Raw genomic sequence first — 17,686 nt, 5'->3', positions numbered from 1 at the left:
GAGAGGGAACACAAGCAGGGGGAGTGGGAGAGGGAGAAGCAGGCTCCCCGCTGAGCAGGGAGCCTGATGCAGTGCTCCATCCCAGGACCCTGGGACCATACCTGAGCCACCCAGGCACACCCAAACCTTATATTTTTCTTGGGCTTTCCTTGGGATTGTCATTTTTCACAAGTGGATCTTCTTTTTTGATTTTTTTTATAATAGTTGATTCATTATTACTAGTAAGTTAATCTTTATATTAAAGGCAAAATTAATATGTCTCTTTAATCTTGGTGTTTTAAGATGTAATATTAGAAAGCTCTATCTTATTTTGGGAACTGTATTTCAGGGTTAAAGCAGGGATGTAGGTTCATGATGTTGACCAGAAGTTAGTATCAAAAGAAATTGTGCTTAAAATTAACCACTTGATCTAAATAGCCTGTACTTACTTTATTCAGCAAGTTAAGTGGTGACTACAAACAAGCAAGGATGTGGACTGACAGAATATGCAAACAGATTTTATTCAGTCCTATTAAAATATAGGATAAGGTATCCTTTACAGAAAATTCATTTCAAATATTACAAAGCCCTCGGATTACTTAGTTTATTTAAATCTAATCTGATATTACTTTTTTTCCCTGTGATAGTATAATTTAATGTACTATATGAACATGAAAATCATTTTTGTGGACAATTTCACTATCAGAATATTTTTACTAGAAGTACAATAAGATGAGCTCCATAACTTTTTTTTGTTTTGTTTTTTAGCTAATCATGAGGTTTGACCATCAAGCAAAATTGCATATTATAGGGCAAGTTTTCAACTGGAACAGAATTTAATGAAAGAATGTTTAAGATCATCTTTGATTTCCCCATACTTATTCCCACACCATACTTCTGCCAAGTCCTTTCAGCTTTAAAGTGAACCTTGAACCCATCCTCTTCATCTCTTCTTTAACTTACCCTCCCTTCTTAGTTCATGCCATTTTCATTTTTTCTTATTCAGCGTTTTAGTCAGATTGGGCTCTAGAGTAACAAATTAACCTTCTAATCTCAGTGGTTTAACGAGCCAAGGTTTGCTGTGGCTTACATAAAAGCCAGTGTGGTTTGGGCTGTGATCCCCACACATCTTGTAGCTACACTGTCTGCACTAGTGGCTTTGCAGGTTGTCTGATGGACTGGAAATGACTAGGTCACTTTTGCTCACAACCCATTGGTCAGAATTAGTCACATAGCTCCAACCTCAGTGCAAGGAAGGCTGGGAAATACAGGATAGCACATGACATATTTGGAGATCACAGTTATCTGTACCACACACAGATTACTCTGTTTGCATCCTAATTGATTTCCTTATTTCTTCTTATATCCCACTATAATGCTTTCTCTACCTAGTAGCCAGAGTGCTTGGGAAAAAATTTTTTGTTAATGTCTTGATAATAACTTCCTTTTTGGGACACCTGGGTGGCTCATTTGGTTGGGCGGCTGCCTTCGGCTCAGGTCCTGATCCCGGGGTCCTGGGATTGAGCCCCCAGTCGGGCTCCTTGCTCAGCGGGGAGCCTGCTTCTCCCTCTCCCTCTGCCTGCCTGCCGCTCCCCCTACTTATGCTCTCTCTCTCTGTGAAATAAATGATTGGAATCTTTAAAAAAATAAAGACTTCCTTTTTGCATAAAATCCAACACTTTACCATTAACCTGTACAACTGCTATGTGCCATGGCCCTTGCCTTTATCACTAATTTCATGATTGGCAGTTAGTGTTATTAAATATTATCTACGAAGAATGGATATTACTATTTTAATAGTTTTTCATTTTAACAGTATTTATTTCTTTATTTAAAGATTTTATTTATTTGAGAGAGAGAATGTGTGCACAGGGGTGAGTGGGGGCAGAGGGAGCAGGAGAAGCAGACCCGTTGCTGAGCAGGGAGCCCAACACAGGGCTTGATCCTAGGACCCTGGGATCATGACCTGAGCCGAAAGCAGATGCTTCACCAGCTGAGCCACCCAGCCACTTAACAGTTTTTATTTAAAGTTGTATATAAGATTACTTTATTCCTGCATCTTCTCAATTGTTTCTTCCTTGTATTTGCCCTTTTCCTTTCCTACTTGGTGAGATTTGGCTGTACGTTCAAGGATCTTTTTGTAGTCTTTGTCCAGTTTTAGTTTAGTGATAACCACCTTGCTAGGGTGAGTGCCCACTTGGACAGTTGTGCCGTTTGCCTTCTTCTTATACTTATTCAATGTAGATGACATATTTCTTCCTGTAAACCTGGACGACTTTGCCCATTTGCTGACCTTTGTAGTGTCCTCACACAGCCTTTACTTCATCCTTTTGGGTGGGCATGGATCAAATATTGTATTTCTGTCTCAGCGTTTTGGGAAGAGGGGAAGACATAATCTTCCTGCAAATGTGGGAAGATGCATTGAAATGCCTCTTGGTCCTGTCAGAAGTCACAAAGGGATTGAACTTCATTTTGGCTGCTGGCACTTCAACAGTGGCCACAGAAGGGAAGAGCTCATATTATTTTTTTGAAGTTTATTTATGTAATCTCTACACCCATCGTGCACCTTGAACTCAAAACCTGAGATCGAGAGTTGCATGCTCCTCTGACTGAGCTGGCCAGGTGCCCCTCCATTTTAATATTATTTTGAATAGACATTCTCTTCTATCATTTTCATAACTATGAAAATATGATTTAAAACTGTGTCAAATTTAAAAAGCACAATAATGACTATAAACTGAATACATAGTAATACTAAGAGAATTCTTAACTTGTATGAAGGTCTCCTCAATCATATTGTGTGCAATTAGAATCTTAACAAAAGTATCTCTTGGGGTACCTGGGTGGCTCAGTTGGTTATGCGTCTGCCTTCACCTCGGATCATGATCCTAGGGTCCTGGGATCAAGTCCCACATGGGGCTCCCTGCTCAGGTAGTCTGCTTCTCCCTCTCCCTCTGCTGCCCCCCACCCTGCTCATGCTCTCTCAAATGGATAAATAATATATTAAAACAAACAAACAAACAAAAATAGCTCTTAGGGACATTGATTTAATGTAAAATCCTATTACAATGAATATATTCTATATAGTAAAGTTATAGTAATTTATTCTGTTTCTCTAACAAGTGATCTTTTATTTTTGTAAGTTTTTATTTAAATTCCAGTTAGTTAACATACAGTGTATTAGTTATTTCAGATGTGCAGTTTAGTGATTCAGCACAATAGCCAGTGCTCATCACAACAAATGATCTTTTATTTTTTTATTTTTATTTATTTTATTTAAAAAACAATATTTTTAAGTAATCTCCACACCCAATGTGGGGCTCAAACTCACAACCTCAAGATCAAGAATCACATGCTTTATCAACTGAGCCAGCCAGGCACCCCAGTAAATTACCTTTTAGGATAAGTTTTCTCTAGCTAAAGTTTGTATGGGAGACATTCAATTATGGTTAAATGTGTAAAATTAATAAACTTTTTATTAAGAACAGTTTTAGGTTCATAGCAAAATTAAGCAGAAAATGCAGAGTTCCCATATACCCCCTTCACTGATAGAACCTCCCCCACTATCAATATACTGCATACTAGAGTAGTGCATTTGTAACAATCTATGAACCTACATTGACAAATTGTTACCACTTAAAGTGCATGCTTTAGGTGAGGATTCACTCTTGGTGTTGTACATTCTATGGGTTTTGACAGTAAATGTAATTTTTAGACAAGTTTTTCATAAAGTTTGTGTTCTGCCATTAAGTATTTATTGGTTTTCATTTATACCTTCAGTTTCTGTCATATTTTCTTTTGTAATCTGAAGCTCTTAATTAGTTATTCCAAATAACTGTTTTCTAGTTGGAATGGTTAGAATATTTTCATAAAGTAATTAATTTGTAATCTCACAAACTATGGATTAGAGTGGTACCCTTGCCAAAAGATAGAGGAGTAGGGTTCAACCCTTATTTTCAAATATGCATGACAGAAAAGTCTTTATTTAAATTCTTTCTATCTTTGGGCTGTGAATCCTGGGAATCCGGTTTTTTTTTTAAATTTTTTTTTTTATTATTATTTTTTAACTTGTCAGAGAGAGAGAGCACAAGCAGGGGGAGTGGCAGGCAGAAGGAGAAGCAGACTCCCTGCTGAGCAAGGATTCCCTATGTGGGACTTGACCCCAGGACCCTGGGATCTTGATCTGAGCCAAAGGCTCTAGACGCTTAACGACTGAGCCGCCTAGGCATCACCTCCCCTTTTTTTTTTTTTGAAGATTTTATTTATTTATTTGAGAGAGAGGGAGAGAGAGCACGAGCAAAGCAGAGGGACAGGCTGGCTCCCCGATGATCAGGAGCCCGATGCGGGGCTTGATCCCAGGATTCCAGGATTACTACCTGAGCCGAAGGCAGACTTGTAACAAACTGAGCCACCCAGGCGCCCCTGGAAGTCAGGTTTTAACAAGCTGTTTATCTTAATAAACATTTCAAGACATACATTTGGTATACTTCTTTGAAAGGTAGAGCACTCATATTTTCGATATTTTTTGACAATATTTTTAAATTGATTTTAGGGATTTAATTAGCTAAGAGTGACTACTGTTTTAACAAATGAAAATTTGCATATAATAAAATTGAGTATTCTGGTTTATTACATAGATTTAGATCTAGCACAGTTCAAATGACTTACCCAATACTTCTTACATATAGAAGCTTCATGTAACAGTTTTTACGTGGAGTTAGTAGTATCATTCCTGTTTCTTTGCTGGCCCACTCCTATTTCAGCCCTTGTACATATTAATAAAATGTTAAGTAGCAGAGGAGATTATTACTGGATACGTAACAATAAAAACAAGTGTTTATCCGTTAGAAAGATAAGGAAGTTAAATGTTTTTCTTTGATAAGAGTTGATATCAGATTCTTCTTTCATATAATTAGATGTTGTATAAAGGAATTAGGATTATATGACAGGAGTCAAGGAATTTATTAAGTAGTCTGTGAAAACTTGATTGCCTTTGTTCTTTGACTAACAATGTTTGTCTCGTTCACAGTGACTGTAGTACTGAATGGAAGTGGCTTGTAGACAGAGCTAGAGTTGGCAGCAGATGGACGTGGCTTCAAGCCCAGATTTCAGAGCTCGAATACAAAATCCAACAACTAACGGATGTTCACAGGCAGATTCGTGCATCCAAGGTATTGTTTGTATTCTTGTATTTTTTAAAAAATTATTACAGTTTTAGTTTCTCATCTCTCCACACAAAGTAATTGTTACAAGGCTTTATAAAAATGTAGTTAATATTAACATTTTTTATATATCAATTGCTGTAAATTGAAGCTGTCATTGTAATGTCTTTGTATTTATTATGGTCATTTTATCATACTTGAGTTCAGAGCTTCTTCATTGGATTCCAATTAATAGAAATTAGGTACCCTTTTATAAACTTCGATGGCATTTATTTTAACATGTGAGAAATTCTGAGTGTATTTTATTGAATCCCCTTAGAGGTTTTGTTTTAAGAAAAATTATAAACACATAAAGCTCTAGAAAGCAATATAATGAACACCTTTGTTTCCACCTCCAAATTTATCAAGTGTTAAATTTTTACTATTTGGGTTTACGTTTTAGAGTAATAAAGCATTATCTGTACAGTTGAGGCACTTATATAATCCTTCCTGATCCCATTCTCTTTCTGCATGCCACTGTAGCCACTATTTTGATTCTAGCATGTTTTGATATTTATTATATTTATGTATGTTTTTATACTCTTGGCACATAGATAAATGTCTGTGTCTACAACTAGTATTTATTTTTCCATGATTTTACAGTCTGTATTAATGACATATACACTACAAACTCTTTTGTGACTTCCTTGTTTTTGCTCAGCATAAATTTTATAGGTCCTGTATGTTATTTAATTGTATGAATGAGATGGAATTGTATGAATACAATGCAATGTTTATCTCTTCTCTTTTCTACTGGTAGACATACACTGTTTAGTTTTATGCTAGTAAAAACAATACTGTAATGACTATCTTTTTTGTGTTTCTTTGTGAACTGTGGAGATTATTTTTTTTTAATTGGAGTATAATTTTTTTTTAATTAAATAGGCTCCATGCCCCACGTGGGGCCTGAACTCATGACCCTGAGATCAAGAGTTGTTTGCTCTACCCACTAAGCCAGGCAGGCGCCCCATGGAGGGTTCTTGGTATATGCCTAAAAGTGGAAATGATGGATCTTAGGCCTGGCTGTCTTCAGCTTTCCTATACTTACTGATGTGATTGGATAGTTAATATTCCCATTGGCAGTGCATGAGAACTCCTGTTTTTCCACATTCTTGCCAACATTTCATAATTTTTGACCTTTTAATTTTCCAGTGTAATGAGTATGAAGTATTATTTTATTATTGTTTTAATTTAATTGTTCCTTAGTATTGAGAATTGGGCCTCAGCATAATTGATCACCAAATGTTTTTTGCCTAAGAATTAACTACCTTTTATATTCACTGTTTTTGGTGGGGTGGGGAAAAGGCTATGGCTGGTGGAGATGTGTGTCTGTGAATTCTTTTTAAATTTTGGAGACTATTCTTGGTTAGTTATAAATGTTACAAATCTCTCATGTTGTAGCTTGCCTTTTCATTATCTTAGTATATGTAACAGAAAAGAATGCATGTTCTTTATGTGTTCAGTATAGAATTCTTTGTTTATTAGATTTGTTGACTTTATTATATATATCTGTTATATGTTTATACCTCTAGATCTTTCCATTTATGATATACATTTGTTAAAATTTCCCCATCATGAATTTTTCAGTTTTTTTCTGGTAATTCTGTTAGTTTTTGCTAATTACTTTTTGAAGGATTGCCCTTTAATAGATACAAATTTTTTATTCTAGGTATTTCTTTTTATAAACTAAATAGCTAGATTAAAAAATCACCGCTGATTATTTTTTATTTGCCCTTATTCTCCTCTCTTTGTATTTATGTCTTTTTTTTTTTAAGATTTTATTTATTTATTTGACAGAGAGAGCACAAACGGGGAGCAGCAGAGGGGGAGGGAGAAGCAGGCTCCCCGCTGAGCAGGGAGCCCGATGTGGGGCTCAGTCCCAGGACCCTGGGATTGTGACCTGAGCTGAAGTCAGATGCTTAACAAACTGAGCCGCCCAGACACCACATAAGGCTTGTTTTTTTACCTCTCTTGTTGGATTGGTAGAATTTGCTTCGTTCTTTTCCCTCTGCTGGTTTAGTAGCTATTCATTATAGTTTTATTCTTTGTTACTCCTAACTTTTAATATACTTCTTAATTAAAAGTAATCCTAACAATGACTAAAAAGTACTCAGTATTTCTATACTCTTTTTTACTTAAAACATGGATTCTAATACTTTCTAACTACTCATTGAATAGATCTACTACAATCTAGTTCCTTTTTTTATAGTCAATAATTATATTTCTAACTAATTTTATTAAAAATGTGCTTACTGGGACGCCTGGGTGGCTCAGTCATACATCTTCCTTTGGCTCAGGTCATGATCCTGGGGTCCTGGGATCTAGCCCTGCATCCAGGCTCCCTGCTCAGCAGGGAGTCTGCTTCTCTCTCTCTCTCTCTCTCTCTCCCCCTCTTTCCCTCCCCACCGCTCGTTCTCTCTTTCTCAAATAAATATATAAAATCTTTAAAAAAAAAATGTGCTTACTGTTCTTGTGTTCTACCTATAAAGTTAGTTTACAGGTTAAGCTGCTATAACAAAGAAACTCCCAAATATTGCCGCTTTATTAAGGTACATAACACTTCAAAAGTGAGGGAGTGAATACAGGCTGGTGGAGCAACTGGTTTTTTTCTCTTCTGCTGCTTTGTTGTCCTCTAGGGTAATTGTTGACTGCACTATTAAACAGGGTTGTAGTCATTCCCTCATTCCGGCCCCTGGGAAAGGGAGAAAAGTGTAACATAGTTTGTCTTTAGGTGGGATGGGAGGTGACTTGGAAATTGTACTACTTTGTGTCACACTCATTGACCCAAATTTAGGCACATATCTGCAGGAAGGAGAGGTGAATAATACAGCCTTACAATGAGAAGTTGTATGCATAGCTAGAACTCCAGTAGGAGTGGAGTTTTGTTGTAAAAAGAAGAGGAAAGTGGGTATTGGGAAGTTTGCAGTCTCCTCTACACTACCTTTTCTCTCTTGGTTTACATTTTGCTGAAATACATTTTTTAGTAGTTTATGTCTCAAAATACCTTTATTTTACCCTCACTCTTCAGTGATACTTTAGGTCAATATAAAATTCTAATTTGATGGTTATTTTGCCTTTTAAAGATCCTATTTCATTGTTTTGTTTAATACTGATGAGCAGTCTACTGTCAGTAGAATTGCTTTCCCTTTGTAAGTACTTTGTCTTTTCTATCTGGTAACTTAAAAAATTATTTTTGTTTATTTGATGTTCTACATTTTTTTACTAATAGGTCTAATTATGGATTTATCTTTATTTTGTTTATCTTGTTCTCAGAAGACGTATTTTTAGCAATTCACTGAATTTTGACAAATATATGGTTGTGTAAACATCACCACTATCTCTCTTCTTATTTACCTGCTGTTTCTATAGAAGGAAAAAAGTGCTTATTTTATAGGAAAGTTGATAAAAATAAGCTTTCTCACACACTGACTTAAAAGTTCTATCAGATACTCATATTGAGATGCTCTAAAAAGTTGAAAGTAAGAGTTTTTGGAGAAGGCAGGTTTATAGGAAGGTAGAGGTTTGGAATTATTCAGTAGAAATGGCAGTTAAAAAGTTATGTTATTATATTGTAGCAGTTTTTAAATAAAATTCATTTATCTCTCGTTCCTGTCTTATTTTCTGCCTTCCCTCCTCCTTTCCTTCACTCTTTCCCATTTTTCCTTTCACATATAGTTGTTAGCATAATATGTGCTTAAGGTATACAGTGGTGAACAAAACCCACAGAGTTGCTACATTTTTAGGGCTTAAGTCAAATGGGAGTGAAAGTAAGCAAATGATTACACAAATAAATATTGTTTTAATTCCAACCAGAATTAAACCGGAAATTTAACATGGGATTTTCCTAGGTTAAAGACATACTGTTTCCCCCAAATTATAGGCTGTTTGCTTGGAACTCAAAGTACATTTTCCTTTTGAAGCAATACTATAAAGAGTTCTCATTACAACCCCATGAAATACTATTTAATTTAAATATTGCTAAAGATCTTTTTGTAACTTTGTTTTTATGAAAAAGTATATTCTACATCATGAAACTGGACATAATGGAGATAATATTCTAAGGTTGATGGTGATTGGTCTGAAAAGAAAAAGCTGAGAAGGAAAGGAATCAGAGTTCATAATCATATGGTTATCCATGTGGTTAGCCCAACATTACCTAGGATCTGCACATAAATAAAGATAAATTTTAGGCACAGTTATGAGTTTATATTCTGGTAGGGGAGATAGACCATGTAAATTATTAATTGTAATATAATGAAATAGGTGCAATGATAACATGTTTTTAATAAGATATAGAAGTGGCATAGAGAGAATACATAACTTATTTTAGGGGTTAGCAGGTCAGAGAAGACATCAGTAAAAGAGGTGATGCCTCAGTATAATTTTGGAAGATAAATAATAGTTTGTTGATGAACCAATGGAACTGGAAAAGGGCATTCCTTGAAGGTTTGAAGACATGAAACAACATAATATGTTTTGGGAATGACAAAGTAGAATGGTATTCAAAGGAGTGGAAAGTATGAGTTTTGTAAGGATGGGGAGAGGAAACTAGGAAGGAATGAATTGTAGAATTTGGTGGTGATGTCTGTAGGAAGGTGGATAGAAGGATAGACATAAAACCTTAGGTTTACCTGTTCTGTCTGTTGGATTTGAGGGAACTCTGTTCAAGAATAATTTCCTGATGGAAGTAGTTACTGTTTCTCATTTTTAACTGTCTTCAGTGAAGCCTTTAGTTGTAGTGATTTCCTAGTTCTTTCAGGATCACCAGGTAATTTCTCCTCTCTGATCATTTACTTTAAAGGATATAATATCACAGCGTTTTTAATAGTAGACTTCTCAAAACAAGTCAAGTTTAAAACAATTTGGAAATTTCCAGGAAAGTGGATTCCTAGTTAAATTGATGACTAAGTTTTATACTTGAATCTACACAGTCTGCTTTGTATTTTATGACTTGTGTGTTCTAAACACTGCGATATACTTTTTTAAAACATTTTAAAAATTTTGTATGTTTATATAACATCTGGGGAATAAATTATTTTTAGGAAAGAAATCTAAACTTCCCAGTAATAATTTATATGGCCTTACATTTTTCTTGGTTCAGGCTAGATGTGTATCTGGACCTCTGTTTTCTTAAGAATCACATTATGTTTACTTTATGGAAAATGTCATTACAGTATTTCTTTATTTTAGTAGTTTCTCCTTACATTTCTTGGGAATTAATCACGATGTTTAATTGCTTATTTATGTGCAGTTTAGTTGAACTACTATACCGAAGAGAGAAAATAGCACTTTCTTTTCTCTTCTAGCTTCTTGAGTTATTGTAATTAAAAAATTGAGAAGTGTAGTTAATGTTATCTTGAATGACCTTTCTATTTAACTTATCTTGAAAGTTAAAAAAAAAATCCTTTCTTCTCAGTTAAATTAGAGATACGGGAAAGGGAAAGAGGTTGAGAGATGTTCTTTTGTAAATATCCTGTTTAAATAAGTGCTACTTGGTAACACTGGTCAGGAAACACTGAGTCGATCTACTAGTAGATCTACATGTTTTGGGTTTTTAAGCTGTCATTTGCTCCTTCTATGACATATTGGGGTCGTCTAACTTTTGCTAAAATTTTTAGAGAAAAGAAAACCCATGTTAACAACATTCCTTCCTTGTTCTTCCAACGCTTTGCCAACACATTACAACTTCGATGTTTCTCCTTTTCTTTGCTTCAGTTTTCACTAAGAAAATATAGCCTCTTGTCACTTTCAGAAAAATATTAAAATAGTTGTTTTTGGTTGAGAACCTGGCTATCCTATATTAAATGGTTTCTCTTTTAGATTTCTTTTGTTACCTTGTGATAGGGTCTTCTACATTTCAAATTGTAATTTTGTGCACTTAAAATTTAAGATTTGATTCTTTTTTAAAAAAGATTTTATTTATTTACCAGAGAGAGAGAGGGAGTGTATGAGCACAAGCAGGGTGGGGGGTAGTGGCAGGCAGAAGGAGAAGCAGGCTCCCCACTGAGCAAGGAGCCTGTTCCAGGACCCTTGCATCATGACCTGAGCCAAAGGCAGACTCTTTTTTTTTTAAGATTTGTTTATTTATTTTGAGAGAGTGAGAATGAGAGGGAGAGAGAGAGAGCACATGAGAGCTGGGAGGGTCAGAGGGAGAAGCAGGCTCCCCGCTGAGCAGGGAGCCCGATGCGGAACTCGATCCCGGGACTCCAGGATCATGACCTGAGCCGAAGGCAGTCGCTTAACCAACTGAGCCACCCAGGCGCCCCAAAGGCAGACTCTTAACTGACTGAGCCACCCAGGCGTCTTGCATTTAAATTTTTTTAAAAAATTAGCTTTGGTGACTTTATATAAATACTGAAGGTGTTGCTGAGGTAATTGTTTATTTTTTTATGCTGTGTCTTCTCTGTGAGGACCCTGGGAGTGGGGTAAGGATCTCTTTAGTGTTATTATCAGAAACAGTTGTCTTCTCTGGAGCAGTTGACTTGCTTTCATCTTATGCTAGAGTTTTCATTTGTCTCAGTTATTGAAACTCATCTTACTAAAAAATTTTCATGTCTTTGTTATTTACCTTGTTTATCTATGAATAGGCTATTCTTCCTGAGTTTTTTTTTTTAATTCAGCTTTATTCAGGTATGACTGACAAAATTGTAAGATGTTTAAGTGTACATCATGGTGACCCAACACACATATATTCTTTTCTTGATTTTTAAGAACTGAAACTGTCTCTGTAGTGTCTTTAAAGGGTTTAATCTTTTTCCCTTTTTACTCTATTCTTGGCCATTTGTGAGAGTTTAAGGAGAAAAAAAATAGATTATGAACTTGATTATGAATGTCTTCCTGGTTCCATTTTTAAAATACTACTTTTCATTGAACTAACTGTAGCAGGCCTCCTACTTCTAAAAAAGATAGTAGTCTAAAGGTTTGAAAATTGACCTTTTGAAATTCAGAATCAGTTTTTTGGTATGTACAAGATTATTAGGAAGGGTTATGAAACCAGGCTGAATTCATAGCAGCCTGGCCCATAAAATAAAATAATCAAACCAAATGGAATTATAGCTAAATTGATATGATGAAAACTTGTATTTATTTTGCAAGCAGATACTGTTGAAAAGTCTAGTGAGATACTTGTACACATTTTGAATGGACATTTCAGATACTTCCAAGAGCTTTTGAGATTGATGATATTATATCCATCAAGTCTACTTTAACTTTTTAAAAATATTTATTTGATAGAGAGCATAGGTGGGAGGGGCAGAGGGAGAAGAAGAAAGAGTCTTAAGCAGAGCAGGACATGGGACTTGATCTCATAACCCTGAGATCATGACCTGAGCCGAAACCAAGAGTCGTACGCTTAACGACTACGCCACCCAGATGCCCCAAGTCTACTTTAAGTTTTAAAATATCAAATGAAACAAAATTTTTTAAAAAATATATTTCTTTAGATTTCCTGACAGCCATATTTGTGCATTCTAGGAAAATAGTCATTGAGATGGAATCAACAGTTGGATCTCCTTCTTTTTGTAAAAGTTACTAGCACAGTTATAAGTGAAGGTTAAAATTATAACAATAACTTTTTTGTTACTTTTACCACACATCGGTGGTAATATATTACTACAAAATAATAATGTGTGTTTGATGCCATACCTGAATATGTTCATGCTAAAGTGATATATTCTCTAAATTATAGTGTAAATTAAAACTACTCATCTGGGGCACCTGGGTGGCTTAGTCGTTAAGCATCTGCCTTCGGCTCAGGTCATGATCCCAGGGTCCTGGGATCGAGCCCTGCATTGGGCTCCCTGCTTGGCGGGAAGCCTGCTTCTCCCTCTCCCACTCCTCCTGCTTGTGTTCCTCTCTCGCTGTCTTGCTCTCTGTCAAATAAGTAAATAAAATCTTAAGAACAAACAAACTACTCATCTATAACATTATAATTTATAGGCAGTTTCCATCCTATAAATAGCACTTGTATATGATATAAGCTGGCCCATACCAGTTTTTAAATTTGTCCCATCTTAAAATACTCTACACTTGTAATGAAAAATAGACTAAAACATTCTATTTTTCATTACAAGAATATAATATTTTAGCCACATAGGTATTTAATACCTTTCCAACTAGCCTATTAGGAGCTTATTAACGTTTTGCAAAATAACCATATATATATATACACACACACATATACATTATACATTATATGAAAATGCATATAATTCTTTGCAGGGGGAAAAGTGGTAGAAGGGGTAGGGAGGGAAAAAAGTTTTACTGTAAGAACTGATAATGAAACTATTAAGATCATATCTGTGCATTATTTTTCCTTTTTTCTCTTCTGTCTTCATTGCCCTTGAGGGGCATAATGGTAAGAACAGTTGGAGTGAAGACTCTGGGGAATATGGGAGAATATTTAGCAAGCCAGTTGTGAGAGAGACAGAGAGAGAGAGAGAGAGAGAGAGAGAGAGAGAGAGAGAGTGTGTGTGTGTGTGTGTGTGTGTGTGTGTGTGTGTGTGTGAATGGTAGGGAGAACAGGCAGCTAGATCCCTACTCTTTCCTCTAGTTATTTACATTTGAGAAAATACCCCATCACAGTTGAAAACTTGTGTCTTTATTATTAACTCATCTACCTTGTAAGCAACAATTTAACTGGCCTAGAGAATACTTCTCAATAGTGCAGTCCTGCCCATGGTTGCTGGCTGGCAGCAACAGAGCTGGAACTCCTGAGTGCTCTGAAAGCAGTTTAGTATAAAGTCAGAATGTTGTTTGGATGTTTGTAAGTTTGGTATTTTAATTTATGAAACTGGGAGTATTCAAATGGAAATGCTAGTGACCAAAATATCTGAAGATTATATAAGGAAGTATTCTAAATTTCAGTGTGAAATGTTCATATTCTGCATATAAGCCTTTATTTTAAATGTATCATGCTTTTACTGCTAATAATTAAAACCAGTAAGAAGAAAAATAACTGCGTATATACAATTTATGACAATATTTTACAAGCCTAACCCATCAGACATAGATGTTGTTTTAGCTACACATGTTTTAAATCAGCCAATTTTTTACAGTTAGACTCTACTTTCAAGTGTACTTTCTGATTTCCAGGTGATAATAAGAAGCATGGTTTCAAGTGCATTGTAACATTAAAGTTGATTTAGCAGTCAATTTGTTTTCATTTCAACTCTTTAATTGCTGTTTGCCTAGGGGATAGTGATCCTAGAAGAATGTCAACTTCCAAAAGACATTTTGAAAAAACAAATACAATTTGCTGACCAAGCAGCTTCATTAAATACTACAGGGAATCCCCAGATTCCCCAAGAGAGTCAAGATCCTTTACCAGAACAAGATTTTGAAATGTCACCAAGTAGCCCTACACTTCTTCTTCGCAACATAGAAAAACAGGTAATGTGATGGAAGAGTAAGATGTGAGTGGCATGAAATGACTTTTAATCAGTTTTATAGACTATTCAAATAAACCTGTGCGTCTACTTGGGATATTAGTTATTAAGGTTTGCCATTTGACATTAAATACAATTAAAATATGTAGTATATGATGAGTCTTATAACATTGATATAATTAAGATTATTTAAATATATAAAATACTGGTACACAGCCATAGGATGATAACTCATTTATACTAGGATTGGAATATCTTTTTTCTAACAAAACTGCTCGTCATTGGACTGTCTTTCAATTAATAAAAATGGTGAAATAGTACTACATATTTAAAAAAATAAAATCATACATTATTAAGTGAGAAAACCAGGTTTTAGAAAATTGATGTGACATGATTTAGTTAGAAGTGTGTGTGTGTGTATATATGCATTTTGTATACACTCATGCTCACATCTCAAAAAACTTAGTCTAGAAGGATGGATATATACCAAGATATTAACAGTGGTTTTTCTCTGTGTAATATGAGTACAGGTGACTTTCTTTTCCTTTTTTAAGCCTTTCAGTACTTTCCCTTTTTTCTATAATAAACATAGATTGTGTATGTAATGAAAATAGTTGTCATTCTTTTGTAGAAACATACTGTTTCCACTGATGTGGCCTATGTTTATTATAATTGTTATAGGTTGTTTTGAGAATAATTTGATAAGTTTAATATTTATTATGTATTACAAATATATTTTGTATATTTAAGTTTGAAATAAGGATCAATGAAAATTTTGAGTCCCTAAACAAACCTGATATTTTTGAGTTAGGAAAAATATTGAGAAACAGTGTGGCATTGGATTCAAGCCTGAATCTGAATCCTAGCTCCATTTCTTACCAACTTTATAATCCTTATTCAAGCTGCTTAATCTTTTTTTGCTTCAATTTCCTTAGCTGTAATTGATTTTAATAATAATAATACCAGTATTTCTAATATTAACTACTTTGTAGGTTGGTTATGAAGATAAGAAATAATCTGTGTTTAGTGCTTTGTGTAGTGCCTGGCACATAGTAGTAAATTATATCTACGATTTTATTATTAACTTGGCTGCCTTAAAGAAAATATTATGTAGATGCTCTTAGCTAAATTCAAATGTTTTAAGAGGATAGGATGAGTAGATAAAGGAACTGTAATGAAAATGGATATAGAAATGGAGGAGTACTTTAACATGTAGATTTATTTATAATAAGTGGAAAAATTAGTAGTAGTATAAATCATCTTTGTAGGTTAAAATATTTACTAAAATATAAACATTCACTAAAGGTGTGAGACCTAACTCACATTTCTTGCTTAGCAGTAGTAAAGGTTAATTGTTTTTTTGCAGAGTGCACAGTTGACTGAGATCATCAACAGTTTGATTGCCCCTCTCAACTTGTCCCCAACTTCATCACCCCTATCCTCCAAATCCTGTAGCCATAAATGTCTGGCTAATGGCATTTCCAGGAGGTAGGTATCAGTGGGATAGTTTTAAATTTGGCTTTTTAAATTTTATTTTATTTCATTTTGTTTTATTTATTTATTTGATCTTTTAAGTAGTATAGTTGTTTTTTTCTTCTTAAGCACTATTAGAGAACAATCAATAGGACATGGATACATTTTTAGATATCATCACACTTACATTATTAACATAACTATAAACTTGAGAATGAGGGAGAAAGTTTTCCAGGATGTAAAATGTTTCTGAAAAAGAAAAATAGTGATACCATTTGCTATAGAAGTACTACTTTTTTTTTAAACATACCTTCCATTTTGTACAGTTTATATTCTTTAGCTCCATACTGCCTTCTATACAGTTTAAGAAAAAAGACCCTAGATATCGTTTGGGCACACAAGATTGGTAGATATCATCCATAAAATTCAGTTTAAGTTTCACTTAATCATTTTGTACCTCAGCTTTTATAAGGTAAAATTTTTCTCTGAATGTAGTTAGTTTAGTAATTACTGTAACCTTTAGCAATTTATTATATCAGTGAATACACATACACACACATACATGGGATCCTAATTCGTTTTTTGCGAACAGCTTTTGTGTTCTCTTTTATTTTATTTTTCTATTTTAAAGATTCAATTAGAATTAAAGATGCTAATAGAATATTATTTTTCTAAATTTTTTTCAAATAAAATTGTAATGTGGGCTTCTTTACGATAGAGGACTGAGTGTAATTTATTATTGGGAAGTATTTATAGTAATAATTATATAATTTATTGTTAAATTTTGTTTAATATAGCATGAAAGGAAAATTTATACCATGGTGAAAATTATGCTAAGTAGCCATCACATTCTTCATGAGATTAGTGTATATAAACTGAGTCCTAAAATAAATATACTGTTATTTGGGTTTTATTTCTAATTTGTTATTTTGAAAATCTAATTTTTAATACTTTGTTTCATTTGTGCCGGGTCATTAATTCATAGATTTGTCACAGAAGTTCTTCTACTGGTTTTGCTTTACTGTTTGTTGATTTTATATATTCATTCCTTTTATCACTGATATTCACTTTGAAAGCAGAGATTCTCATGTATTGTATAGGGCAACTCATATCTTCGTTTAGGAGAACATATGCTAATTAAGAAAGTCATAATTAAAAAAAAAAAGGAAGTCATAATTACAAGTTGAGCCATTAAACACCATTAAATTGGTGTGGAAACATTGTGATTTGGGTCAAGCCCATTTTAGGTAACATTTTGCTTACCTAACCAGACATTACACTATTACATATATATGTATGTATGTATCTGTGTACATATTTTCATTTTAATGTACGTGCTTATATTTTTGGTTATTCACAGTATTTATTACATAACTATTTGCTCTATGTCTTAGTCAAAGTTCTGGGTTACAAAGATGAAGACAAGTCTCCACTTTTAATTAGCTTGCAGTCTCATAGGTGAAATATAATTATTTAATATATGTAGTAATAAAGGAATTGTGTATAGTTATTTAAATACCTGATTTTATTAGCTTTCATAGTTGAAAAGATGCCTCATAAAGATACATGGTTCCAAATGGAAGAGATGTTAACATTGGCTTTATTTACTAACATAAAATTTTTTTCAGTTATGTTTACTAATAGTTC

General features: G+C 34.2%; 1 protein-coding gene and 1 pseudogene across 4 annotated transcripts in view; one reads left to right on the top strand and one right to left on the bottom strand.

Annotated features, from left to right (window-relative positions):
- Window positions 1–17,686, top strand: part of KANSL1L (KAT8 regulatory NSL complex subunit 1 like) — a 136,984-nt gene that overhangs the window by 34,071 nt on the left and 85,227 nt on the right. For all 4 annotated transcript variants that reach the window (XM_027590552.2, XM_027590551.2, XM_027590549.2 and 1 more), the window contains 3 exons: window positions 5,009–5,150; window positions 14,373–14,570; window positions 15,933–16,054. In XM_027590552.2, coding sequence (XP_027446353.1) covers window positions 5,009–5,150; window positions 14,373–14,570; window positions 15,933–16,054 — 462 coding nt within the window. The remainder of the gene's footprint in view (window positions 1–5,008; window positions 5,151–14,372; window positions 14,571–15,932; window positions 16,055–17,686) is intronic.
- Window positions 2,027–2,450, bottom strand: LOC113920248 (annotated as a pseudogene).

The sequence above is a fragment of the Zalophus californianus genome, chromosome 3 (genome assembly GCF_009762305.2).
Source record: "Zalophus californianus isolate mZalCal1 chromosome 3, mZalCal1.pri.v2, whole genome shotgun sequence".
NCBI lineage: Eukaryota > Metazoa > Chordata > Mammalia > Carnivora > Otariidae > Zalophus > Zalophus californianus.
This window is presented reverse-complemented; position numbering and strand designations above follow the sequence as displayed.